We start from the raw sequence: 27,712 nt of genomic DNA on the forward strand, positions 1-27,712 counted from the left end.
ATTGATCTGCATTGAAAACCTTCCATCAAAAGAAATATATAAAAGCATTAATTCATGTAATACATGTAATATAGAGGAAGAAACACCAATTGGCTTTCTAAAATGGAAAACGCAATTTAAATTAGAATCGTCCAGCTATTTGTATAAAATGCTTAACTTTATATTTTATAGCTTACAAGTTAACAAATTAAAAATATTCAGGTGTTCCAAGCTGCTTCACTATATCCTTCCTTGTAAACAGCTATTGTACATCTGGCAACTGAAAAGCAATGACCAGTGCCATATTTGCAACCAATTAGAAACTGAACACTTTTTCATTACATGCCAATACTTTCAAATTTTTTGGAAAAAGGTCAAATTACTACTTGACAAAATAAAAATGGGGACACATATAATCACTTTAAAAAATCTAATACTTGGCTACAAAATATATGATTAAAACTAATATGACATCAATCTGTTTCTGACTGTATTAATGTTCTCTATTCATAAATCTACATATGCATCAGAGTATAAACAAAAAAATGTTGATGTCTACAGAATTTTTAAGTTCGAATTTCAACAATACTTTGATAGTTACTGAAAGTTCTTGATGAAAAATCAAGTAGATTTTTGAGTGATGTTTATAAAAATATCTAATAACCATGTTTATATTATAAATGTTGTTCTTTTTTTTTTTTAATATTATTACACATATCATGTAGGATGACTCATAGGAAATATAAACAAGCTTCATGTGTGTGTTTAAAGGTGACAAATGATCAATGTAAAGTCAGCATGCTTACTAACCATTGACCCTGTTCTATCTACTGACTAGAAATTCTTTGATTTTTAAATAAATCATGATTCTTTCTATAAAATTATCATAAAACAATGGAAATATTTCCAAAACTCACCATTAGAGACACTTAGACGCGATCCTTCTGTTCACATCAATACACGTGGCATTCTTAAATTATCCAATCACCTCAACTTTCACGTGAAATTATTTTGATCAAAGGTCAACGATTAAACTAAAAACAATATCAGACAAAAGATAGTACAAATTCCGTAATTACATAATATGGCAAAACTTTAAAAACAAATTGTCAAAATCAATGTATTGTATAACTAACCATATTTAATAGATATATTTTTTACTGTATAATCTCCCTGATTAAACAGTAACTAATTTACAGTGATACCCGACTGAATGCTGTGAGTCTAGTAAGTTGTAAACAGCAGAGAAATGTGCAATAAAAGATTTATTTATAAAAAAAAAAAAATCAAATCAAATCAAAGTTTTATTTATTATCGATACAGTGTAAAGAAAGTAACACAAGCTCTGGTGAGCTTTTAAAATCAACATTATAATACATTACACACAAGCAAATAACATGCAAACAAAACACACATGATTATATTTTAAAAGACAAACATACACATTGATACATACATGTACATTACCATGATTACAGCAGGATATAAAAACATCCAAGCACATACATGACATAAGCGAATAAAATAATACTGTTCATGCAGATAAATTATAAAATCATAGCGAGCTAATTTTAGTATAAAAGCAGCAAAAAGCAAAGCTAAGCTCAAATCACAATGCACTAATGGCATGCATTACAATATGGCATGAGCTGCCATTCCAGATCTGTATTAGTAGATTGGAAAATTGAGTTAGAGAATTTTCCTGTCTTATGTAGTTTTGCAGCTCATTCCATAATTGTGCAGCACTATAACGAAATGATTTTAGCTCATATCTTGTACTTTTAACTCTCGGTATATCATCTGTATCCTTAGATCTAAAATTATAATGTTGAGTTTTGATATTCATTAGGTCACGAAGATAACTGGGACTTTTCTCGTGTACAATTTCAAATGTTTCAATTCTAATGGTTCTAAGTCTGCAAATTTTTAAAGATGGAAGTTTAGAAGTCAAAAGTAAATTTTCATAGGAATCATATCTGCATATATGAAGCGGAGAGCTCAGATTTCCTCTATTTTTGTCGAGCCTGCAACTTTTGTTGCAGAAAGCTCGACATAGGGATAGTGATCCGGCGGCGGCTACGGCGGCGGCGGTGTTAGCTAACTTCTTAAAAGCTTTATATTTTAGAAGGTGGAAGACCTGGATGCTTCATACTTTGTATATAGATGCCTCATGTTACGAAGTTTCCGTCAGTCACATGTATAATGTCCTTGACCTCATTTTCATGGTTCAGTGACCACTTGAAAAAAAAGTTCAAATTTTTTGTAATGTTGAATTCTCTCTTATTATAAGTAATAGGATAACTATATTTGATATGTGCGTACCTTGCAAGGTCCTCATTTCATGGATCAGTGAACAAGGTTAAGTTTTGGTGGTCAAGTCCATATCTCAGATACTATAAGCAATAGGGCTAGTATATTCGGTGTATGGAAGGACTGTAAGGTGTACATGTCCAACTGGCAGGTGTCATCTGACCTTGACCTCATTTTCATGGTTCAGTGGTTATAGTTAAATTTTTGTGTTTTGGTCTGTTTTTTTCATACTATATGCAATAGGTCTATTATATTTGTTATATGGAATGATTGTAAGGTGTACATGTCTAGCGGGCAGATGTCATGTGACCTTGACCTCATTTTCATGGTTCAGTGGTTATAGTTAAATTTTTGTGTTTTGGTCTTTTTTTTTCATACTATATGCAATAGGTCTACTATATTTGTTGTATGGAATGATTGTAAGGTGTACATGTCTAGCGGGCAGATGTCATGTGACCTTGACCTCATTTTCATGGTTCAGTGGTCAAAGTTAAGTTTTTGAGTTTTGGTCTTTTTATCTAATACTATATGCCATAGGTCAACTATATTTGGTGTATGGAAATATTTTATGATCTTTATGTCAGTAGCTCAGGTTTCTTTTGACCCTGACCTCATTTTCACGGTTCATTGCACAGTGTTAAGTTTTTGTGTTTTGGTCTATTTTTCTTAAACTATAAGTAATAGGTCAACTATATATGTTGTATAGAAGCATTGTTAGCTGTACATGTCTGCCTGGCATGGTTCATCTGACCTTGACCTCATTTTCATGGTTCCATGGTCTTTGTTTAGTTATCTTGGTTAATGTTAAGTTTATGAGACAGTTGTAATAAAGCTTTATACTTAGGACTATCTACATAATATCAATGATTAGTATAGAAGGCGAGACATTTCAGTGTGTGCACTCTTGTTTCAATTTTTTGGGAAATTTTTTCACTACAGAAATGCCAAATTACCGGACAATAATTAAAATTTGAAAGAATGAAAGAGTAGTGAGCTGTTAGACGTCCCAACCTGTTTAGATATTTGCTAATATGTTTAAGAATGTTAAGTTGTTTTGAAGCTTTTTTACAAATTTGTGAGATATGTTTGTCAAAATTTAGTTCAAAATCTATCTTTACACCAACATGACCAAGGAGTTTAACATCTTCATCGCATGAAATTTTATTGCCTTCAAAATAGAAAGTTAAATTATTATTTTTTGTCTTTTTCCCAATAGCAATGGCCTGGACAATGCTGGAACTTGTCCGGTTCACTTTCATTAAATTTTGTGAAAATCATTTTATCATTTTTTCACTGTCATTTTCAAGTGTTTTAACTAAATTATCTACATTATTATCACAGTAAGACAGGGTATTATCATCTGCATAGTTATAAATTTTTACTGTCTTGAATACAGAAGAAAATATGGTTAATAAAGACATTAAACAACAGTAGTCCAAGAATCGACCCTTGGGTGACCCCCTTTATCAGTATTTCTCAATCACTGTAAGTGTTGCCAATCTGTATACATTGCCTTCTATTTTCCAGGTAACTTTTATATAATTTTAACAAGCTTTCAGAAACGCCATAAGCCTCTAATTTTAATAAAAGTAAATTGTGGGGCAAACAGTCAAAGGCTTTTGATAGATCCATTAGTGTGGCAGCAATATATTTATTTTCATTAAGAGATTTTTTCCAATCTTCTATAATTTTTAATAACGATGTTTGACAACCAAAACCAGAACGAAAAGCTGACAAAAGGGGATTAAAATGTTTTTTTTACAGATTCCATTAGTTGATTGTGAATTGCTCGCTCATGAAATTTTGAAATAACTGGCAGCACACTTACAGGACGGTAATTATCTTTTTCAAGGGTGTTGTTCTTTTTATACGCCCGTCAAAAATTTGACGGGACGTATTATGGTATACAAATGTCAAGCATCCTTCTGTCTGTCCGTCTGTCGCACCGTAACTTGAGAACAACTTATCCAAATTTCATGAAACTTAACATAGTTGTTTCTTATGATTGTCAAACAATCTGTATACTTTTTGGTGAAAACAAGATTAAAACTTTTTGAGTTACAGGACTTTGTAACTAAAACAGTGTGGTGTTTTTATACGCCTGTTTACGGGACGTATTATGGTATGCCGTTGACTGTTCGTCCGTTGTCAAATTGTCGGACATTAATTCAAAAACACTTTAACCAATATGCTTGAAACTTTGGTGAATTGTTTATATCTATTGATGTGAGCTCCCTTTCCTTTTTTATAAATTTCAGATTTACTGTTTCCGAGTTTTGGGGGTTTTATTCATTAAAAAAGGGGTGATTTTCCAGTTTTTCGGACAATAACTCGAAAACAATTTCGCCAATTTGCATGAAACTTTTGTGAATTGTTTATATCTTTTGATGTGAGCTCCCTTTTGGTTTTTTTTATAAATTTCAGATTTACTGTTTCCGAGTTTTGGAGTTTTATTCATTACAAAAGGGGGGATTTTCCAGTTTTCGGACAATAACTCAAAAACAATTTCCCCAATTTGCAAGAAACTGGTGAATTGTTTATTTTTATCAACATGAGCTCCCTTTTGATTTTTATAAAGTTTAGACTATATGTTTCCAATTTCTGGGGTTTTATTCATTACAAAATGGGGGATTTTCCAGTTTTTCGGACAATAACTCAATGCTCAGCATTTTTTATGAAACTTTGGTAAATTGTTTATATCTATTTTTATTTAAGCTTCCTTTTGATTTTTATGCATTTTCTATTTTATGTTTCCGAGTTATAAGATTTTATTTCTTTATAGTCTGACAACAGATTTACTTAGTATTGCCCAACAGCACAGTGTATTGCACAACAGCACAGTGTATTGCACAACAGCACAGTGTATTGCACAACAGCACAGTGTATTGCCCAACAGCACAGTGTATTGCCCTACAGCACAGTGTATTGCACAACAGCACAGTGTATTGCACAACAGCACAGTGTATTGCACAACAGCACAGTGTATTGCACAAAAGCACAGTGTATTGCCCAACAGCACAGTGTTTTGCACAACAGCACAGTGTATTGCACAACAGCACAGTGTATTGCACAACAGCACAGTGTATTGCACAACAGTCAGAAATCTTTAATTGAATTTAAATTCAATTCATATAACCAATTTCAAGTTCTTTGACTACATTTATTCAGAAACCTATAATATGTCAAATATTTAATTATAATCCAAACTCAGACCTGTATCAAGCTTGAATATTGTGTCCATTTTTGCCCTAACTGTTCAGGGTTGGACCTCTGCGGGCGTATCAAGCTGCACTCAGGGAAGCAGTTTATTTTCACATGTCTCGCTGTATCTCAAAAACGATTAATGATTATTGCTTAAAACTTTACACACTTCTTAGTTATATTAATCTAAAGATCTAGCTGTATATTTTTTGGTGATGATTCAAAATTTTATTTTAGAGTTGTTGAGTTTTTTGTAAAAAAAAAAGGGGGGGTTTTTCACATGTCTTGCTGTATCTCAGAAACTATTTATGATTATTGCATAAAACTTCACACACAAGACGACGGGCGTATCATGCGCTCGTGGCGCAGCTGTTTATTGAAAATTGGGGCCACTTGGGCAGATTTAAATTTTTCTGGAAAGACTGCATGAGTTTTCAAAAGATTTATTAATTTAATTAACAATTTTAATGGACTTGCAATAGCTGGTTGTGCTAGCTTTATGATTTTAGAAGAAATGCCATCACACCCTGTAGCCATTTTTATGCAGTTAAGCTGCATTATGCGAGCACCCTAGATTTGTGTTCTACCCAATAAATACTGAAATACTTGCCATTGTTATTATCTAGCTCGCTACTATGTTATATATAACTAATTGAACACTTTTTTAATACTTTTTATTCTGGATTACAAAAAATATGACCAGAAAAACCTTAAATGATCGTCGATTTATCCAAAAGTTTTAAAGTTACACATAGGAAGTAGTGCTTATTAAGAATCCTTGTGTAGTTCATTATGACTTGTGCTTTTAGCTAAGATGTCAAAGAACAATTGTATGAAATATTTTATCGCCGAAAATCTCTTAAGACAAGTAGTTTAGATTTCCCAAATGACAAAAGTCGTAGGAATATTGTTTGTCATCAATACGTAGTACAACTACGTCAGTAGTCTATTATATAATAAGTTCAACTGTTCATGCTGTTGGCGGCAATTTCAAATTAGTCTAGAAAAAGAAACTTTCGTAGCTTTTCAATTTGGAGGCAAGTGTGCAAATTAGCGGTGGTCCGAGGTCCGCGACCTTCCACTTTTTCAAGCGGAATTTCGAATAGGATAGTTGGTTTCTAGCTACGCCCGACGTAGTCACCTTCCACTTGAAAGAAAATAAGAAATTACTTTGCAAACCTTTTCACCATGTTCACCAAAGTCTTTAATTAAACGAGCTAAAAACTTATTTTTATCATTATTTGTCATGACAGCGATGTTCATTTTGTTCAACCGCTAGCTTTATACAGAAAATCGCCGACAAATATTGTATAAATTCGAGTAAAATCGTATCTGATTGACACAAACAACATGTAAACACATAACAATGGCGGCCGTGAAGACCAAATTTTATAATATCGGATCTGATTCCGGAAGCGGATAAGGGTAATTCCGGGTTTGGCGATCATTTACAAAATAAACCCAAGCAGGTGAAACAACACATCTATGCATGGTAAATTAATGAATATAAACACTAGAATTGTAAACCAAAAGATATATGTAAAAGAAAGAAAAATCAGAAAAAATATTTTATTCAGAAACTCAAAATTACTTTTTGACAAATTTTTAATTTAAAAATCCAATACACAGTGACAGCTGGGAACAGTCAGAGACATATAATACATTGTATTATATGTCTCTGGAACAGTATATCTAACAATATACATGTTCATGGCCACAGTCTAAATTTTCTTTATAAATGATAAATGATGATAATGCATGTGAGATGCTTTTAAAGTGTAAACATATTACTGCAATTTCGAAGGGTTATTTGTTTTTCTCAATTTTGAAGGGTCAATTAAAGTAGCTGAAAGTTTCTTTCTTTATTTTCACAAATAATGCAACTATATTATATATACCTTAATGTAAGTAAATCATATGATATATAGGTGGCATTCTTTGGGCCACTCTACCCCCTCCTGTTTGATACCTTGGAAACGGTTGAGCTCCCCACCCCTAAACCATATGAGGGGCAGATCCAGGATTTTAGGTTAGGAGGGGCGCAAACTTAAATTTTTGCCGAGCAGAGTGAGGCTAAAAAAAATTGAGGTAAAATTATTGGAATATTCTTTATTAAGCTAAGAACAACCCATGCTTTGCAAATTTAAGGGGTGTGCAAGCCCGCAACCCTCCCCCTCGTCTGAATCAACCCCTGCATATATTCAAGTATAGGACAATATAATAAATAAATAATGAAATATAGGGGGAGTCCCTGGAGTTACCCCACCCCCTCCTGTTTGAGAACTTGGAAACGGTCGAGATCCACACCCCTTAACCATATATATTCATGTTTGTGACAATATGAAAAATCAAATGAAATATAGGAAGAGTTTCTGGGGGTCACCCCACCCCTCCTGTTTTTAGAATTTAAAAATGGTCGAGATCCCCACTCCTAAACCATATATATTCATGTATGGGACAATATAACAAATCAGATGAAATATAGGGGGAGTCCCTTGGGTCACCCCACCCCCTCCTGTTTGAGAATTTGAAACCTGTTGAGATCGCCACCCCTTAACCATATATATTCATGTACGGGACAATATAACAATTCAAATGAAAGATAGGGGGAGTCCCTGAGGTCACTGTTCACCCTCCTGTTTGAGAAATTGGAAATGGTCAAGATCATTACCCCTAAACCATATATACTCATGTATGGGACAATATAACAAATCAAATGAACTATAGGGGAAGTCCCTGTAGTCAACCAACCCTCCTGTTTGAGAACTTGGAAACGGTCGAGATCCCCACACCAAAACAATATATATTCATGTATGGGCCAATATAACTAATTAAATGAAATATAGGGGAGTCCCTGGGGTCACCCTACCCCTCCTGTTTGAGAACTTGGAAACCAATGAGATCCCAACCCCTAAACCATACAGTGTATATATTTATGTATGGGACAATATAACAAATAAAATGAAATGTAGGGGAAGTCCCTAGGGTCACCCTACCCCCAGTGGCGGATCCAGAAATTTTCATAAGTGGGGCCCACTGACCGACCTAAGTGGGGCCCGTTCCAGTGGTTCCCTATATAAGCAACCAATTTTTTTCCCAAAAAGGGGGGGTGGGACGGGCCCCCTGCCCCCCCCCCCCTAAATCCTCTGCCTACTTTGAGAACTTGAAAACCGTTGAGATCCCCACCCCTAAATTATATATATTCATATGTATGGGATTAATAACAAATCATTTACATTTACTATGGGCAGGTCAATCAGACCTCACCTTTAATCCCTGTTGTAGTGAACATTTGTCTGATTCGTGTCTCGTAACTTTTGTACTATAGAACACAAACTCAGTTTTCTTTCCAGGGAAACCAGTCCATTCATACTATTACATGTTCATACTAAGTCAAATTGAACTTCTAGCAGTCAAATAAAACCAAGGTTAACTACCAAGTAGAACAACTGCAATCATTGGGAACTTGTACCACTGCAGACTCACCATAAAAAAATATACATTGATATATGCATTGCTTTTGAAACCTTGATAACATGTAAATTATTTGCCTTAATAAATAAATCATTAGATAAACATGAATGTACTATATATGAATGTTTAATGTTGAGGCAACATTGCCACAGTTTTCATAATTACGGTTGCCTTGGTTTTTGGTTAACTGCCTTCAGCGCTTACAGCGCTTTGATTACATTAACTTGTTTATCTGTTTATTGACAAATATAATAAGAATTTTGGTTTGTTTTGGTAGACATTGAAGAAAATACTAGCCTTTTCCCTGAAAGACCAGTTTCATATATCATTTTGCATATCAACATAATTAATGACTTCCAAAAAATTTTTTTTTTTAAAGTCATAACATGATTTACTTATGCTTATATAAGGATAATATTTCAGCAATGTCTTCTGGCAAAATGTTGCCTTTTACATCATACATATGTATACACGATATACATACAGTACATGTGTAAGCCACCCCAAGCAATCAACCATTGTGTATTTCTGAATTTCACCATGGCCACCTACTGACCTACCAATGAAAATTATTTTGTTCTCATTTCTTAAATGATATGAAAGATCAAAACTAGCTTATAATATGCCTACCTATTGACGTGAGCTCCCTTTCGTTTTTTTATAAATTTTAGATTTTTCTTTCCGAGTTGTGGGGTTTTATATTCATTAAAAAAACAGGGATTTTCCAGTTTTCGGACAATAACTCAAGAATGCTTTCACCAGCTTGCAAGACATTTTAGTGAATTGTTTATATCTTTTGACATGGGCTCCCTTTTGATTTTTATAAATTTTAGATTTTACGTTTTCGAGTTACTGGGTTTTATTCATAAAAAATGGGGTATTTTCCAGTTTTCGGACAATAACTCAAAAATGCTTTCAGCAGTTCTCATGAAACTTTGGTGAAATGTTTATAATCTATCGATGTAAGTTCCCTTTAGAATTTTATAAATTTTAGATTTTACATTTCTGAGTTATGGGGTTTTATTCATTAATAAAGGGGGGATTTTCCAGTTTTCAACAATTATTGTCATGACCTGCATTTTCATCGTCACAGGTTGACATGTATGTATTGTTGAAAACTGGAAAGTCCCCCCTTTTTTAATGAATAAAACCCCATAACTCAGAAATGTAAAATCTAAAATTTATAAAATTCTAAAGGGAGCTTACATCGATAGATTATAAACATTTCACCAAAGTTTCATGAGAATTGCTGAAAGAATTTTTGAGTTATTGAATAACTCAAAAAATCTTTCAGCAATTCTCATGAAACTTTGGTGAACTGTTTATATCTATTGATGTAAGCTCCCTTTAGAATCTTATAAATTTTACATTTTACATTTCCGAATTCTGGGGTTTTATTCATTAAAAAAGGGGGCGTTTTTCCAGTTTTCAGACAATAACTCAAAAATTCTTTCAGCAATTCTCATGAAACTTTGGTGAATTGTTTATATCTATTGATGTAAGCTCCCTAGTGTTTTCCCTATCTCACAAAAAGGGCATGGTAACTTAATTGAAAAAGGGCATCTAGAGCGTGCAAAATTCTATAAAAAGGACACATAGAGTGTATGGAAAATTAACAAAAGGGCACCTATAGTATGATTCAGAAAACAAAAAAGTATTAGGTATTATCATGATTAAGTGCACACCAAAGTGCTCCTTAGTAAGGAGTTTTAAAAATATAACAGGTGGAACAGGAGATCATATATTGCTGCAATAATACACTTCATACATTGCAGAAGGTATTAACAGTTACTTTTTTTTCTCCATAATTGTTAAAAATAAAGGCATTTGTTAAGTGCTCCTATATAAGGAGGATTATAAATACAAGAAGTAGGACTCATAAAACCAAAAGACATTTACATCAACAGTTACAAATAATAAATAAGAAACAACACAAACTCCACTAAAAACCAGGAGTGAAATCAGGTGCTCCGGAAGGGTAAGCATTTCCTGCACCGTATACGGCACGGCACCCGTTGTGTTATATCTTTGTTCAGTTCGGTAATGATGGAAGGTTATTATGACTGAGGAAGAAAATGTCAATAGTCATGCATGATAATCAAAAGAAGAATCTATTTTCTGAAACACAATATCAAATCAAAGGAAATAAATTTCCCTCGGAGGCATATACGGATAATGACTGAAATCATTGTTAATACAAAATAAACAGCTGCTCCATGAGCGCATTATACGCCCGGCACATTTTCAAAGAATACAGTTCAATTACTTATCAATGTCATATTAGAAAGTAGAATGATTTAATGTTCTTTCTGTGTATTTTTTTTTTTTAATTTGCAAGATTTTTAACATGCAATTGAAAATATAAATAAATAAGATTAACTTGTTTAATTGTAAACAAAAACACAACATTTTCCTCCTGTTAAAAACAAATGAGAATGCAAAAGAAACGCATTTCAGTCTACTTGAAAATTTTCTTTTCATACTCTGCAGCGCTTCCGCCATGATTGTTATGTGTGACGTCACAGATTTTTAATATTGACCCTCAATATACGTTTAAATAGAAACATAGTGTCAATATACTTAAAAATAGAAACAAGTCTTCAGATACATAAAATATTATTTAAAACAAATAATCGTAATATCCTATGAAAACAGGAGAATGCTACGTACACCATATGTAAAATTGTGTACATCAGATAATGAGCTTTCAATGGTACTTTTGTATGTTTTGTATTACTAAATTGTTATTTCTGTTGGTAGATCCTTTAACCTTATGATTTAGATGCTATTACATTATAGGTAGAGATGTTTATGACTTGGTTGTTATTGGTGGAGGATCTGGTGGTTTAGCATGCTCTAAAGAAGGTATGGTTCCAATGATATCAGAGATAATTTATAACCAAATCCTAATTATATTAATTAGAATTATTTTACGATTGGAATTCAAAGATGTCAATAAAAAATTATTTCTGTTATTCTCAACTATGTTAATAAGAATTGTTTTATGATTGCAAGCAAATGAGAAAATTAATTAATAGCATTTAAGTTTTTTATTGTTTGCAGCGCTCAAATGAATAACAAACTGTCAATGTTTTGATAAAATCATGCACATGCATATATATAGGAATGTCACTAGCAATTGTGCTGCCATTTTTTCAAAGTTTCCAAATTTTTATAAGGCAATTTTATTGAAAAAATACTTTAAACAGTTTATTTTGTTGGTATTTGAAAGTTTTTGAAACCTCTACTAGCAGTAGTAATAATGCTTTATAAGGATATACTTTATTTTTATTTTTGTAGCTGCCCATTTTAACAAGAAAGTTGCTGTATTGGATTTTGTAAAACCATCTTCACAAGGTAATATTTATAGGAGCTTATTGCAGATTTGTTACAATTTTCATATAAAGTTATTGCATTTTTACCAAATGAAATTTTTCCACAGAGTCAGCTGCTCTTGGTTATGTGATAGTAGAGGGGCATTATATTTTTTGGTCTGTTCGTTGACTGTTCGTCCGTCTATCTTGCTACAAGTTAAAGTTTTTTGTCAAGGGAGTTTTTGATGAAATTGATGTCTAATCAACATGAAACTTAGTACACATAATTTCCTATGATATGATATTTCTAATTTCACTGCTAAACTTAAAGTTTTGACCCTAATTTCACTGTGCACTGAACATAGAAAATGATAGTGCAAGTAGGGCATCCATGTTCTATGGACATATTCTTGTTATTGAAATGTTCACTGCTATAAATGAAATACAAAATGCAGTTACATTTGTACAGGTCTCTTTATTAAGTTGTAAGTCTTTGAGCAGAGTGGAAATGATTCAAAATAACAACATAAATAAATGGACCATACATATATACATGTATTAGTATGAAAATGTTCACTGATATTGTCTGAAAATCTAGTCTTACTATTTTCTGTTCTTTGGTCCAGTTGTTGTCTCTTTGACACATTCCCCATTTCCATTCTCAATATTTAATTATTTTATGTTTAATGATATTACACATTCACCATGTTTACTCATTTCATTATCTCTGTTTCAAGGAACAAAATGGGGCCTGGGAGGAACCTGTGTAAATGTTGGATGTATTCCAAAAAAGTTGATGCACCGTGCAGCCTTGTTAGGAGAATCTATCCAGGATGCCAGTGTGTTTGGATGGAATGTTCCCACAGATGTACAGCTTGACTGGTAAGTTTATACATAGGACCATACAAATGGAGGAGTCCATTGGGGAACAATGTTGACAGGCAGTCTATTAAAGATGGCTGAGTGCTCAAAATTTTGGATGGAATATTTAAACAGATGTGCAGCTTGATTGGTGAGTGTAAATATGGGTCAACATTAAAAATTCAAGGTCCTCTATGCAATATATATATGCTTGTGTGTATATAAAAAAAGAATCACCCATTACTTTACATCTAGAAAAGTAGTAGATTTAAAGCTTCTAAAAATTGGATCTTTCTTCCTATTCAATTATTACATCTTTGGTCCTACTGTAAATACACAAGACTTTAATTTTCCTATTTGGTTTTAAAGTTATGTAAAACACCATGACAAAGTTCAGATAATGTATGGCAACTTATATCTTGATATGTACATATATAGCAGCTTGCATTTTACAACCTCACTTCACCTCTGCTATTACCAATATTTGGTGGTGCTCCATGGGCTGATACAACATGTACAAGGCACCAAAAATCACATCAGAACATAAGATATTTTTATAAGAAATTTTAAATTGTTTGATTTAAAACAATAAGGAAATTGTCCACATTGCCGATTTTGAGTTGACAAGGGAGTGCCTGAGGACCTTAATAATTCTTTACATTGCTTTTTAGCTCACCTGGCCCAAAGGGCCAAGTCAGCTTTTCTCATCACTTGGCGTCCGGCGTCGTCCGGCGTTAACTTTTACAAAAATCTTCTCCTCTGAAACTACTGGGCCAAATTTAACCAAAATTGGCCACAATCATCATTGGGGTATCTAGTTTAAAAAATGTGTCCAGTGACCCGGCCAACCAACCAAGATGGCCGCCATGGCTAAAAATAGAACATAGGGGTAAAATGCAGTTTTTGGCTTATAACTCAAAAACCAAAGCATTTAGAGCAAATCTGACATGTGGTAAAATTGTTTATCAGGTCAAGATCTATCTGCCCTGAAATTTTCAGATGAATCGGACAACCCGTTGTTGGGTTGCTGCCCCTAAATTGGTAATTTTAAGGAAATTTTACTTTTTAGCTCACCTGGCCCGAAGGGCCAAGTGAGCTTTTCCCATCACTTTGTGTCCGGCGTCCTGCGTCTGTTGTCGTCGTTAACTTTTACAAAAATCTTCTCCTCTGAAACTGCTAGGCCAAATTTAATCAAACTTGGCCACAATCATCATTGGGGTATCTAGTTTAAAAAATGTGTCCGGTGACCCCGCCAACCAACCAAGATGGCCGCCATGGCTAAAAATAGAACATAGGGGTAAAATGCAGTTTTTGGCTTATAACTCAAAAACCAAAGCATTTAGAGCAAATCTGAAACGGGTAAAATTGTTTATCAGGTCAAGATCTATCTGCCCAGAAATTTTCAGATGAATCAGACAACCGGTTGATGGGTTGCTGCCCCTGAATTGGTAATTTTATGGAAATTTTGCTGTTTTTGGTTATTATCTTGAATATTATTATAGATGGAGATAAACTGTAAACAGCAATTATGTTCAGCAAAGTAAGATTTACAAATAAGTCAACATGACCGAAATGGTCAGTTGACCCCTTAAGGAGTTATTGCCCTTTATAGTCAATTTTTAACCATTTTTCGTAAATCTTAGTAATCTTTTACAAAAATCTTCTCCTCTGAAACTACTGGGCTAAATTAATCCAAACTTGGCCACAATCATCTTTGGGGTATGTAGTTTAAAAAATGTGTCCGGTGACCCGGCCATCCAACCAAGATGGCCGCCACGGCTAAATATAGAACATAGGGGTAAAATGCAGTTTTTGGCTTATAACTCAAAAATCAAAGCATATAGAGCAAATCTGACGGAGTGAAATTGTTTATCATGTCAAGATCTATCTGCCCTGAAATTTTCAGATGGATCCGACAACCGGTTGTTGGGTTGCTGCCCCATAATTGGTAATTTTCAGGAAATTTTGACGTTTTTTGTTATTATCTTGAATATTATTATTTATAGAGATAAACTGTAAACAGCAATAATTACAGCAAAGTAAGACCTAAAAATAAGTCAACATGACCAAAATGGTCAGTTGACCCCCTAAGGAGTTATTGTCCTTTATAGTCAATTTTTAACAATTTTCATAAAATTTGTAAATTTTTACTAACATCTTCCACTGAAACTACTGGGCCAAGCAAGATCATTATAGATAGAGATAATTGTAAGCAGCAAGAATGTTCAGTAAAGTAAGATGTACAAACACATCACCATCACCAAAGCACAATTTTGTCATGAATCCATCTGCTTCCTTTGTTTAATATTCACATATACCAAGGTGAGCGACACAGGCTCTTTAGAGCCTCTAGTTTTGGTTATTATCTTGAATATTATTATAGATAGAGATAAACTGTAAACTGCAATAATGTTCAGCAAAGTAAGATTAACAAATAAGTCAACATGACCGAAATGGTCAGTTGACCCCTTTAGGAATTATTGCCCTTTATAGTCAATTTTTAACCATTTTTCTAAAATTTTAGTATTCTTTTAAAAAATCTTCTCCTCTGAAACTACTGGGCCAAATTTAACCAAACTTGGCCACAATCATCATTTCGGTATCTAGTTTTAAAAATGTGTGGCGTGACCCTACCAACCAACCAAGATGGCCACCATGGCTAAAAATAGTACATAGGGGCGAAATGTAGATTTTGGCTTATATCTCTGAAACCAAAGCATTTAGAGCAAATCTGACAGGTGAAAAATTGATTTTCAGGTCAAGATTTATCTGCCCTGAAATTTTCAGACAAAACAGACAAGCTGTTGTTGGGTTGCTGCCCCAGAATTAGTAATTTTAAGGAAATTTTGCTGTTTTTGGTTATTATCTTGAATATTATAATAGATAGAGATAAACTGTAAACAGCAATTATGTTCAGCAAAGTAAGATCTACAAATAAGTCAACATGACCAAAATTGTCAGTTTACCCCTTAAGGAGTTATTGCCCTTTATAGTCATTTTTTAACAATTTTTGTAAATTTTTGTAAATTTTTAAAATATATTTTCCACTGTAATTACTGGGCCAAGTTCATTATAGATAGAGATAATTGTAGCAAGAAGAATGTCCAGTACAGTAAGATCTACAAACACATCATGATCACCAAAACACAATTGTGTCATGAATTTAGCACTGTGTCCATTGTTTAATATGCACATAGACCAAGGTGAGCAACACAGGCTCTTGAGAGCCTCTAGTTCTTTTTCTATTTCCACAGGAACAAGATGTCTGAACTTGTACAGAATTATGTAAAATCTTTAAACTGGGGCCACAGAGTACAGTTGAGAGATAAGTAAGTATATTATTTCAGCTTTTCACAGCAAACACTTTTTCTCTATTACTGGTACTCTAATAGATCTGATCAAATGTGCATTCATTATAATTATAATTCAAGGGGGACAATTTTTTATTGACTTTTTAGACTAAAACACAAATTTTAAATGTTCACTGAAGCATACATTTTTCTATAGTCCTGTATGCAAATTATTTGCAAATCCATGAAATTAAATATCCACAAAAATTTGTTTTTTCCTCTATCCACAAAATGTTTCCCAGGTTAAAAAAAATTAAGGAATACACAGTAATCTGGATAATTCAATAATCATTTGTTGATGTGTTTGGATTTTATCTTGAAATTTTTTGAATTACTAAGATTGTTGTAGAATTTTTTTATTTCAACAGGTAGTCAATTTCTGAATATCTACTATATCACTCTCCTTGGAGTTAAATGATAGAAGGATTATTGATTTATATAGAGGAATGGACTTTAAGTGTTAACTGATGACTTCACGATTATGTAGTGTTCATTCAGAACAAAGTAATTTGTATATATATACAATCTCAAAACATATTTTGTTTCTATCATTAAATTGAGAAATGAAATGGGGAATGTTTCAAAGAGACAACCCAACCAAAGAGCAGAAAACAGCTGCTACACACAATGAACAACGTAAGGTACAAACAGCCTTTTCTTGGTAAAGGCACAGAAAGTGTTTGGATTAAACCAGTTTTATCTTGACACAAACCCCTTTTTACTTTTCTAGACCATAGTATCTATAACTATATATCTATTATTGATAACTAAGACACACAATAAAAAACCTACACAGGATGAACACTAAAACTATGGAAAAGGGTCTCATTCTTTAAAAGGTCAAAATGTCCTCACTGCAAAAAGAAGCTCTTAAAGATGTCTTTAATATGCAATGTTCTCACATTGTACATTTATAGTCTGTTTAATCAAAATTAATTTTATTTCAGAAATGTAGAATATATCAATGCTTATGGAACATTAGTAGATGCCAATACCATTAAATATGTAGATAATAAAGGAATAGAGGTATGTATAAACTTATCTTCAATATCTTTTTAAAAGTACCTGTTTTGTCAGATACCTGACAGATACTATTCAGTGGTTTCAATTATAATCTTGAAGTCTTTGAAAAACAGAAAACACTATGGCAAAAGGAAACAGGAAAATACTAAATATTGCAATTCAAAGACAGACCATTTTTTTGTGTTTGTATCATATTTTTTTTAAACCACAAAAGTTGAATAGAAACTGTAAACAGCATATTAAAATAATCAACAAAAAAAGATCAACATAAATAGAATTGTCAATTGATTCCTTTATATGAAAATTATATCCCTCAAATGATATAACTGGTGATTGTGTTTTTATTTATTTGTAATTTTCTTGAAAAAAATAAAAATAGAGGTCTTAGAGAAGCTGATTTTTGCAAAAGTTATCAGCATAATAATATCCACAAAAAAAAAAACATAGCTAAAATGGTCAAAAATCAAACTTAAAATAAATACCAGTTCTCTTGAGACTTATCTGTGAAAGATGGCTACCACTGTTACTTATTATTTTATTACTACACATATTTACCAGGTGAGTACTGTAAATTCTGAAATAATTGCGATGTTTTTATTATTGCAAAAAATGATATAGGATTATAATCACAATAAATTAAACTCTCCTTTTGAAATTTTATGTATTAATTAAAACAGGATTTTTTTCAAAATCATAAAAATTAAATCACATTTCAGTCCAAAATGACAAAGTCGTAATAATAAATGCACACAATAATTTCTGAATTCAGATTTCTATAGCTTCTTGTTATTATCAATATTCAAGTTTTATTATTATTGTAGAGGCTGTTGACAGCGAAGAATATTGTGATAGCTTCAGGAGGAAGACCATATATTCCAGAGGAGGTAAGTTCTAAATAAGGGGCAAAAAATTAATATGAAATATTGATGCCAAGTAGTTTTCAAAAAAAATCTTGCTAAATACAAGTTTTGACAAAGAGGAGTTTAGTTTTGTTTTTCTTAGTTTGATAAACAAATATGCAAGTTTTATACTAATAGTATATTTGCCTCACAGATGTAGAATATCTTTCATTCATGTAATAAATGCACATTGTTTTTCTAAACAAGTTCAAGTTTCTTGTAGGTTTTGCCTTTACTTTCACTTTCAACTTCTATTTATAGCCTCAATAGGTGCTAATATAAAACTTGAATTATCATTCTTTCTATGAGGAATACACTTAATTTCATACATCAAAGAATAAAATTGTTTTGAGATGACATGTATGAATAAGTTGCATTGAAGTTAGAAATTTGTTAAGCTTCGGTCACATCTTACCAGATAGCTTGAACGGACGAATAATGTTCGTTAGGCGTCCGTCCATGTCCGTTTAGCGTCCATTTTATCTGTTGGAAAATGTTGAGCATGTTCAAAACATTGAATGGACGTCCAACAGATAAAATGTCTGGTAAGGTGTGACCAAGGCTTTAGAAATTAAACATTTGTTTTCAAAAACATTCATCTTTATATTGTTCAGATAAATTACTAATATAGATCCCTTTGCCATAACAAGTCATTGATTAATAGTGTACATTTTTATGCCCCACCTACGATAGTAGAGGGGCATTATGTTTTCTGGTCTGTGCGTCTGTTCGTTCGTTCGTCCGTCCGTCTGTGCGTCCGTTCGCTTCAGGTTAAAGTTTTTGGTCAAGGTAGTTTTTGATCAAGTTGAAGTCCAATCAACTTCAAACTTAGTACACATGTTCCCCATGATATAATCTTTCTAATTTTAATGCCAAATTATAGTTTTGACCCCAATTTCATGGTCCACTGAACATAGAAAATGATAGTGCGAAATTCAAGTTAAAGTTTTTGGTCAAGGTAGTTTTTGATGGAGTTAAAGTTACATCAACTTGAAACTTAGTACACATGTTCCCTATGATATGATATTTCTAATTTTTATTCCAAATTAAAGTTTTTACCCAATTTCACGGTCCACTGAACATAGAAAATGATAGTGCGAGTGGGGCATCCGTGTACTATGAACACATTCTTGTTTTCTGTAGATTCCAGGAGCATTAGAATACAGTATTACCAGTGATGATATATTTTGGTTAACAAAACCACCAGGAAAGACGTAGGTACAATATGTATATAATATTTGACAAATCCATTTAATCAAGTATATATAAAAGTGGTACCCTTAATAGAATGAACCCACTATGTTTATTTTTACAAATTTCTTTTTTATACAATTTCATAGTTCATTATATTATGAATTTGCTCAAACACATCACACCCAAATTGAAACTATATATGGACCAAATCTAACCTTTCTCAATGTATCTTTTTTTTAAGATTTTTTTTCTTCTAAAGTTGCAACTGTGTCAAACAGTTATCCAGCATTACATTTCTAGTATTTTTATTTTGCAGATTAGTAATTGGTGGAAGTTGTATCCTTTTATTTTGATAGTAAATTGTAAAAATGTGGAAGATATTGTGACCATATGATTTACAATTTTTTGAGTTTATTATAAATCCAAATGCTGATTATATAACATAGGCTCTGGTTAGATATCATTACATTGGTTAATTCTTGTAATGAACAAAGCGTCATATTTATAATTGGATGAACTGTCACTTTGCTCTCTTGTTTAATTTTAGCATTGCTCTTTCATTTACCAAAGCACTGACCAGCAAAAGAAAAAAATCAAAGCTATGTCTTGTTAAATGTGTCTGGCGAATAGGTGAAAGGTTGCTGTTGATTTTCATTGGTGGACAAATATTATTGAAAAATATTTATACATTTTGCACTGCTTAAATTTTTTTTCAGATTTTGTGTATCCTTTCTGAGAATGATTTGTAAACTGATCTTTAAAAGATTATTTTTAAAGTATCTGAGAAATATTATTGCATTTTTGCCCTATTTCATAACTTTTTTCTTCAAATTGTAAGTCTTCACTTTTCTGCAAATACCTTGACTTTAAAACAGATATTGCCTTGGAGTGTGGTGGATTTCTGACTGGAATGGGTTTTGATACAACTGTAATGGTCAGATCTATATGTCTTCGACATTTTGACCAGGTGTGTATATTTTTTTATATCAGTTTATTGAACTAGTTTTGGAGTTTTGACCTAATTTCACGATTCACTGAACATAGAAAATGATAGAGAGATTTGGGCATCTATGTACTATAGATGTCTTGTTTATGTATATATTAAAATTTGAAAATCATGCTGGAGCACAAGTCAATGTTTACAATGCCTCTAGTATACCAGGTGGTGATGAAATCTTCTCATGAAACTTCACACCCAATTGCTATGAAAGTTTGAGGAATTGATAAAGACAGTTTCTGTGGAGCCTTTGCTTTACAAAAAAGAAAAGTATTTAGATCAAGGCATTATATTGTTCAATACAAGGGTCTGGAAACGGTCATATATGCCAGACATGACCGATTCGGAAACTCAAAAAGTCCTAAATGATTTATTTGGATTTAGATCAAATTTTATTTTTCAACAGAAATAATTTTGGTCATTTCGTTGAGATCGAGTTTCAAAATCGCCATTTTGAACATATTTTTGTTTTGTTATCGATTTTATGTAATTAAACTGCCACTCCAGTAAAGTGTTATAATCCTGAGGGCCCTCCTAATAACTATATCAAAGCCTCGGGGAGCTATTGGCTAATGATCACTACTCTCTTTACCTGTGGTTTTTAATTAACACCTGGCTATTAATCACAAGCTCTGAACTAATCTTACAAAGAAAATAAAATTCCATACCAACTGTCTTCATTGTTTAATTACTTTTCAACTAAGACAGTTGTCAATTATGATTTAAAATTAAATTTAAACTTGATTTAATCTACGTAGAAAAAAAGTATTTTTTCACTACTAATACACATGCTTTGTTTACTATGTAATACGCATGCCACAAATTCTCTTCCGCAGATTAGACACTAAATTGTAAATTTAAAATGATTTCATGCTAAATAAAGCAAGTGCAACTATTTTCATTAATATTTTTACGCTATTAAAGGTAATATATTAAAAAGCCAATGATTTCCTGTGAATTTGATAAACAAACTAAGCCCGGAAATGAGTCCGGAATTGTTCGTTTTAGTATAGTCGCATTACATCAGGTTTGAATTTCGACTTCAGAATAGAAAGGAAACGTAAGCGATGACTGAGAAAATTATCATTTTGAGTCATTAAAAACATTTTATTTTTGAACTGTTGAACCCTTTAATTGCTCTTGATCGATTTTAGGATAATGGTAGGATAAGTCATGAAGTAAATGTGATGCAACAGTGAAACAAGTTCGTTGATGCTACGAATATGAGCATACTCATCCAGTAACAAGATTTTGACAATATTTTTTTGAAAAGGGGCACCAACTTTTAAGTTATATGAAAATGACCGAAATTAGGTTAAAAAATTTCCGGATCCTTGGTTCATTATAATGTTAATGTACATTTAGTATTCTCAAGGAGAATCAGCTTTCTATTTCTGTTTGTTAGCTTTGCTTTCTGTGAAAATTGTGAAATGTGTGAAAATATGCATCTGAATATTTTATGTTTATTGTAGCAAATGGCAAAGCTTATAGCAGACTATATGGAAAATCATGGAACAAAATTTCTGAAAAAGTGTCGTCCACAAAAAATAGAAAAATTAAGTGATGGTAGATTAGAAGTATCTTACACAGATAAGAAAGGAAACACAAGTTCTGATATATATGACACAGTATTAATGGCTGCAGGTAGGTTTACCTTTCCTGCGGCAATATTGGTATAAAAAAACATGACAAAACTATGATACTTAAAACAAATGCCAATAACAACTATCAACTATATATCCTTCGTATTCTTTTCCTCACATGTAAACAGTGGAATCCTTCAGTTATTTTTATGCCCCACCTACGATAGTAGAGGGGCATTATGTTTTCTGGTCTGTGCGTCCGTTCGTTCGTCTGTCCGTCCGTCCGTCCGTCTGTCCCGCTTCAGGTTAAAGTTTTTGGTCAAGGTAGTTTTTGATGAAGTTGAAGTCCAATTGACTTCAAACTTAGTATACATGTTCCCTATGATATGATCTTTTTAATTTTAATGCCAAATTAGAAGGTTTACCCCAATTTCACGGTCCACTGAACATAGAAAATGATAGTGCGAGTGGGGCATTCCTGTACTGGGGACACATTCTTGTTAGACATATTCTAAGGTCAAGTAGGGTTTGCTTTAATTCAATAAGGCCAATGGCATTCAGTGAAGTATATCTTTTTGATACAGTAAAGGAAGGTTTTGACCAGTAATGACTTTACATTTAACAATCGTGTTGCCTAATAAAAGTGAAAGGATGAAATCCAATCTAAAATCTTAATTTTTAATTAATAAGTAAACAACTTGATATATAAACCTGATCAAAATGGAAAGAGATAAAAAGGAAATAAAGTTTACATTGAGGATTAGCATCATAAAAAGAATGACACCTAGAATGGACTTCAATTCATTTTGAGAAAATAGATATGACATTTTTAACCCATAAGCTGTTTGTAATTTCACTTTGCAAAGAAAACTATCATTAGACTGTTTTTATTGTAGGCAGGAAACCAGAAACATCAGGGATAAACTTAGAATCAGTTGGTGTTAAAACAGATCCTGAAACCAATAAAATAATAGGAAACTATGACCATGACCATGAAAGAAGTTCTGTGCCAAATATTTATGCTATTGGAGATGTCTTACATGTAAGTTTGAGTGATTTATTGAAAATAAAACTTATTCAAAGAGAAAAATTACACCATGCACTTGCATAAAGATGAATGGTTTGTGCGTAATTTAACCTCAATTAAAAAAGTTGAGGCATTGAAATGAAAATGTTTTAAAATATCTTTATATTTGTGATTTCATCAAACATGTATGGCCCCTTTTCGCAACAGCTACATTTTTACTATCAGCACAGAAACTTGATTTAGTTTCAGAATAATCAAAACACCTGGTTATGGAAAGTAATCAATAAGAATAGATCTGAGTTTGAATATGTTTGTTTTCTCTAAATACCACAAAATCATAATCAAATATAAAATAACAGAAATGATAACAATTTGTATATATGAAGAAAAATAGCATTATATTTGGGTTTGAAATATTTGATAGTGAAAATACATTTGCAGGACAGACCAGAACTGACTCCAGTGGCCATAAAAGCTGGAAGATTGTTGGCTGAGAGACTGTTTAATGGATCAAAAGTGAAAATGGATTATGATAAAGTATAAATTTATTCTTGTCTCCCTTGCAAACAATAAAGAAAAGAAACATTGTGACCATCAACCAGCCTTGTTGCCCCTAAATATAAATGCTTTATAAAAGTGTCAGATTTACCAAGTAAATGACCAAATTATACCAAATTTAATCTTGAAATGCTTAATTTGGGTTTGTTAACAATATTGAAAGCTAAGTTAGCTATGACTGTCGTTAGACATGCCAACTTTATTTTAATACTTAAAATAGAAAATATATTTGACTTTACCAATGTCAGTCAAATTTTAAAAAAATTATTTAAAGTTTAAATATTCAGCAATCATCTGTCATATCAAATATCCTAGCAGTTTCTTTTACTAGTGATCTTGTTGAGGAATACATTAAAAATTTCTTCATGGAAGATAATTGGTCACATTAAAAACAAATTGCAAAAATTTCTAAACTAAGAACAGTTGTTATAGTCCCCAATAAGGAGGTGTATAATTTTTTTTTTTAGTCAGGTCTGCATCCTTTTATAGGTGATGGATTGCATCAGGACTTATCTCTATCAAATATGCCAAACCATGAGACATCCTTCCTTAACTTTAATGTTTTTAGCTAAGATAATAAGTGCACAGAAGAACAGTATATCTCGTTTTAGCTATTATTTTTGTTTTAATTGTAAAAATTAAATTCAACTAGAATTGCATGCTTTTATTTTAAAACAAACTAAGTGTTAACACCAAGCTACTTTTTTAGATTCCTACCACTGTGTTCACACCATTAGAATATGGAGTTGTTGGCTTATCTGAGGATGAAGCTATACAGAAGTTTGATGAAGATAGTATTGAGGTAAATCTAAAATCAAAATACTTTTGACAAAAGTGAAAACTATGTTTTGTTAGTCCTAGATGCTCTTGGAGATTTATGAAAAAGAAGAACCAAAATCAGGAATATATATATCCTACAAAAGTTCAGAGAATTCAATTGGTCGTTTGGTATTATCGATTTATGGCTGACCATATATATTCAAAACACCGCTTTTACAAGACTTATTGTTCTGAAATTGCTTTAAATAAGCTGTATAAGGTCTAGTGACAATTAAATGCATTATCCATATTCAGGATGGGAACATAATAATGAGATATGAATATTAACCTTGTTTTGCACTAGATGGACATGCTTATCTAGATTTTTAAAATGCTTGTACACAAAAGAAAAAGTCTGCAGAAAGACTTTTAACTGTACATTATTTTTGCATTTTAGACCCTTATCACTGTGCTTAAACGGCTGTGGGTAACTTAAGTTACCCACAGCCCAAGATGGCGGACTCTAAACTCGTTGATATTTAATTCATACAAAATGTACCTTTTGCGACGTTTTTCATGCAGAATGTAAATATTTATAGGATTATTGAATAAAGAAATGACTAACAATTACCATAAATTTGTTAATATAGAGTTCACTAAAGCACAAGGTCAACTTTAAAAAATGCATAAGATGTCCGTAACTTTTTGATCGAAACTAAGCAGACTGTCCGTAACTTTATTTTTAGATGTGGGTAACTTTTGATTTAAAATTTTAAGAATTATAATTTCAACAATTAGAAGACAATTAACATCATACAGTTAACTCTCGTTGTCTCGAACTCGGTTGACTCGAAATTTCGGATGAGTCGAAGTTTTCACGTGGTCCCGGACTTTGTTCCATATAAATGTACGTAATTCGACTCCTGATGAGTCGAAATTGGATGAGTCGAAATTTCGGTTGAGTAGAACTAAATTGACGATCCCAAGGTTAACAAAAGCATTCAAAATTCATTATTTATCTCGAACTAATACACATATGTCAAAACATAACCTCCGGCTAATCTGACAATACACGTGTAATTAAATTTCCAGTCACCGACCACTGTATTGATTTATGACATGCTATTTCCACGAGTGTTTACCTAAGATTATCTTTTATAGAATTTTTGTAAATAATTAGTGATGTTTACAAAACAATTAATTGTGTATACACTAATGAGCTTGGGTGTGTATAAAGCAAGGATTATGACTTCTGTTGATGATCACCTAAAAACTACTCAATCGGCGTCTTTAATCTTCTTGTATTTTCTTTTGAAAAGAAAGAGTGAGATAAAACAAAATGAAGAGAAATATAAATTTTCTAAAGTCTCTTGTTTCCGAGAATAAACAATTTTGTCAACTATAAACGACCTGAATAACGAAACTATCGATTGGAAATTACTCTCTCGGATAAAAGCCATAGGAAAAAAATGTAACTGAAACAATTGATTAAGTAAAAATAATGTTATTATAATGATGAAAGACCATGACATACAAATACATCGATCCCCTTCCCATATTTACCCGGATTTATTTTAGCGTTACCAAGCCAAGCAAGAGTTGTGTCCCTTGTTTTGTCAAACTTCCGGTTTTCGTTTGAGTCGAACTACGTGTATCTCGAAATATTTCTCTGGTCCGGCTGACTTCGAGATAACGAGAGTCGACTGTATTTGTAACCTTCGCGGCCGTTTATACTACTCATTCACCACCAAATGTGATTTTATTAACGCATCATACTTACACCACAGAAGTTTTATGTGGGGTTTGTGGTACTCCATCCTGGTTATGGTTTGAACTTTTATTTACTGATGTGCGTCTTATCGACGTTTTTCGCTTGTCAGACCAAGGTTTTTCCATACTCTTTAATGTTTTGAGTTTAATTATATGTTTGCGGTTTACCTTCACCTCTGTTTCTTTCTATGTGTATTTTGATGAATACTCTTTGACGCGGCTCGGTATTTATACATCCCACCAGTTAGTTATAGTGTTATGATTTTTTGAATATGTTTCCTAGTATGTTTTTTTCTCTCTTTGTATGTTATCAGGGGTTGTTAGACTATTAAATTACTCTTTTGTCCTACGTAGTTATTTATATTTTTATATACTACAAGTACACACCCGTGATATCACTGGTCCGTAACTGAATTAAAGTATACAACTATGCCTAAGCCTTATTTTAGTAATTGGTATTGTCATCTGATAAAGTCATGTCGATTATAAGATACACAGTTTTCTCTGCTTTCAAATCTTTCTGTTTGAACCCGTCGACCTGGAACTTGTCAATTATTGGTAATATTAAATTATTTGGAAAACAAAAGGTCCTGGCTATCCAGGAATGGAGTATTTTTTAATCAACATCATTGTCCCATATTAGTTATCTTAGAAAGTCTTGCTGATTGCTGAATAAAACTACAATAGGGAAAATTTGACAAAGATTGAATTTAGTAGTGTCGGCCCTTTGATTATGACCTCTGTATATAGCAAAATCCTAAATACACCGTTTCGTGGTGCGCCTGTCAAATGTGGAACGTACCCTTTGATTATGACCCGTGTAAATAGCAAAATCCTAAATACACCGTTTGGTGGTGCGCCTGTCAAATGCGGAACATACAGATAAGGTAATAGGTAACAGGTGAATATATTATTGGTATCGGTATTGGTTTTGACCCGGAACTTGTTAATTATTGGCAATATTAATTATGTGGAAAACAAAAGGGTCTGGAGTGGTGTAATTTTTAATCTACACCATTGTCCTATATTGGCTATATAATGAGTTGAATTCTTTGATTTGTCGTTTTTACCCGATGACGGCTGACAAATTGGACCTCGTAATTTTAGTATTATAGATGTCGAATTGTTACACTATGTTGACTGCTCTTTTCCTTTTATTGTCACTGACTTTTACCTATTGTGTCTTTTAGTTTTATTCAGTTTAATGATATTTAATGCAACTTGCATACAAATGAAATATGCAGCTAGCTGTAAAACTAGGTTTATTCATTTATACAAAATGTCCTTTTTTTTTTAAAGTTTTCCCATTTACTGTAAAGCTTGGCCAGGGTGCCGCAATATCACCGTGCGCAACGTCCCAGTGTGTCCAGATTGACACCCCTTTTATTTTACTGTCAATGCTGATGGGATTTG

At 32.5% G+C, this 27,712-nt stretch overlaps 1 protein-coding gene across 1 annotated transcript in view; it reads left to right on the forward strand.

The window, feature by feature from the left end:
* LOC139528180 (thioredoxin reductase 2, mitochondrial-like) overlaps positions 1-27,712 on the forward strand; it is a 51,156-nt gene that overhangs the window by 18,813 nt on the left and 4,631 nt on the right. The window contains exons 2-14 of the mRNA XM_071324052.1: positions 11,764-11,829; positions 12,265-12,321; positions 13,016-13,160; positions 16,394-16,468; positions 17,437-17,515; positions 18,334-18,396; positions 19,555-19,625; positions 19,922-19,941; positions 20,481-20,572; positions 22,075-22,246; positions 23,082-23,227; positions 23,654-23,749; positions 24,480-24,572. Of these exons, the coding sequence (XP_071180153.1) occupies positions 11,764-11,829; positions 12,265-12,321; positions 13,016-13,160; positions 16,394-16,468; positions 17,437-17,515; positions 18,334-18,396; positions 19,555-19,625; positions 19,922-19,941; positions 20,481-20,572; positions 22,075-22,246; positions 23,082-23,227; positions 23,654-23,749; positions 24,480-24,572 (1,175 nt within the window). The remainder of the gene's footprint in view (positions 1-11,763; positions 11,830-12,264; positions 12,322-13,015; positions 13,161-16,393; positions 16,469-17,436; positions 17,516-18,333; positions 18,397-19,554; positions 19,626-19,921; positions 19,942-20,480; positions 20,573-22,074; positions 22,247-23,081; positions 23,228-23,653; positions 23,750-24,479; positions 24,573-27,712) is intronic.

Source organism: Mytilus edulis, chromosome 6 (assembly GCF_963676685.1).
Source record: "Mytilus edulis chromosome 6, xbMytEdul2.2, whole genome shotgun sequence".
Taxonomy (NCBI): Eukaryota; Metazoa; Mollusca; class Bivalvia; order Mytilida; family Mytilidae; genus Mytilus; species Mytilus edulis.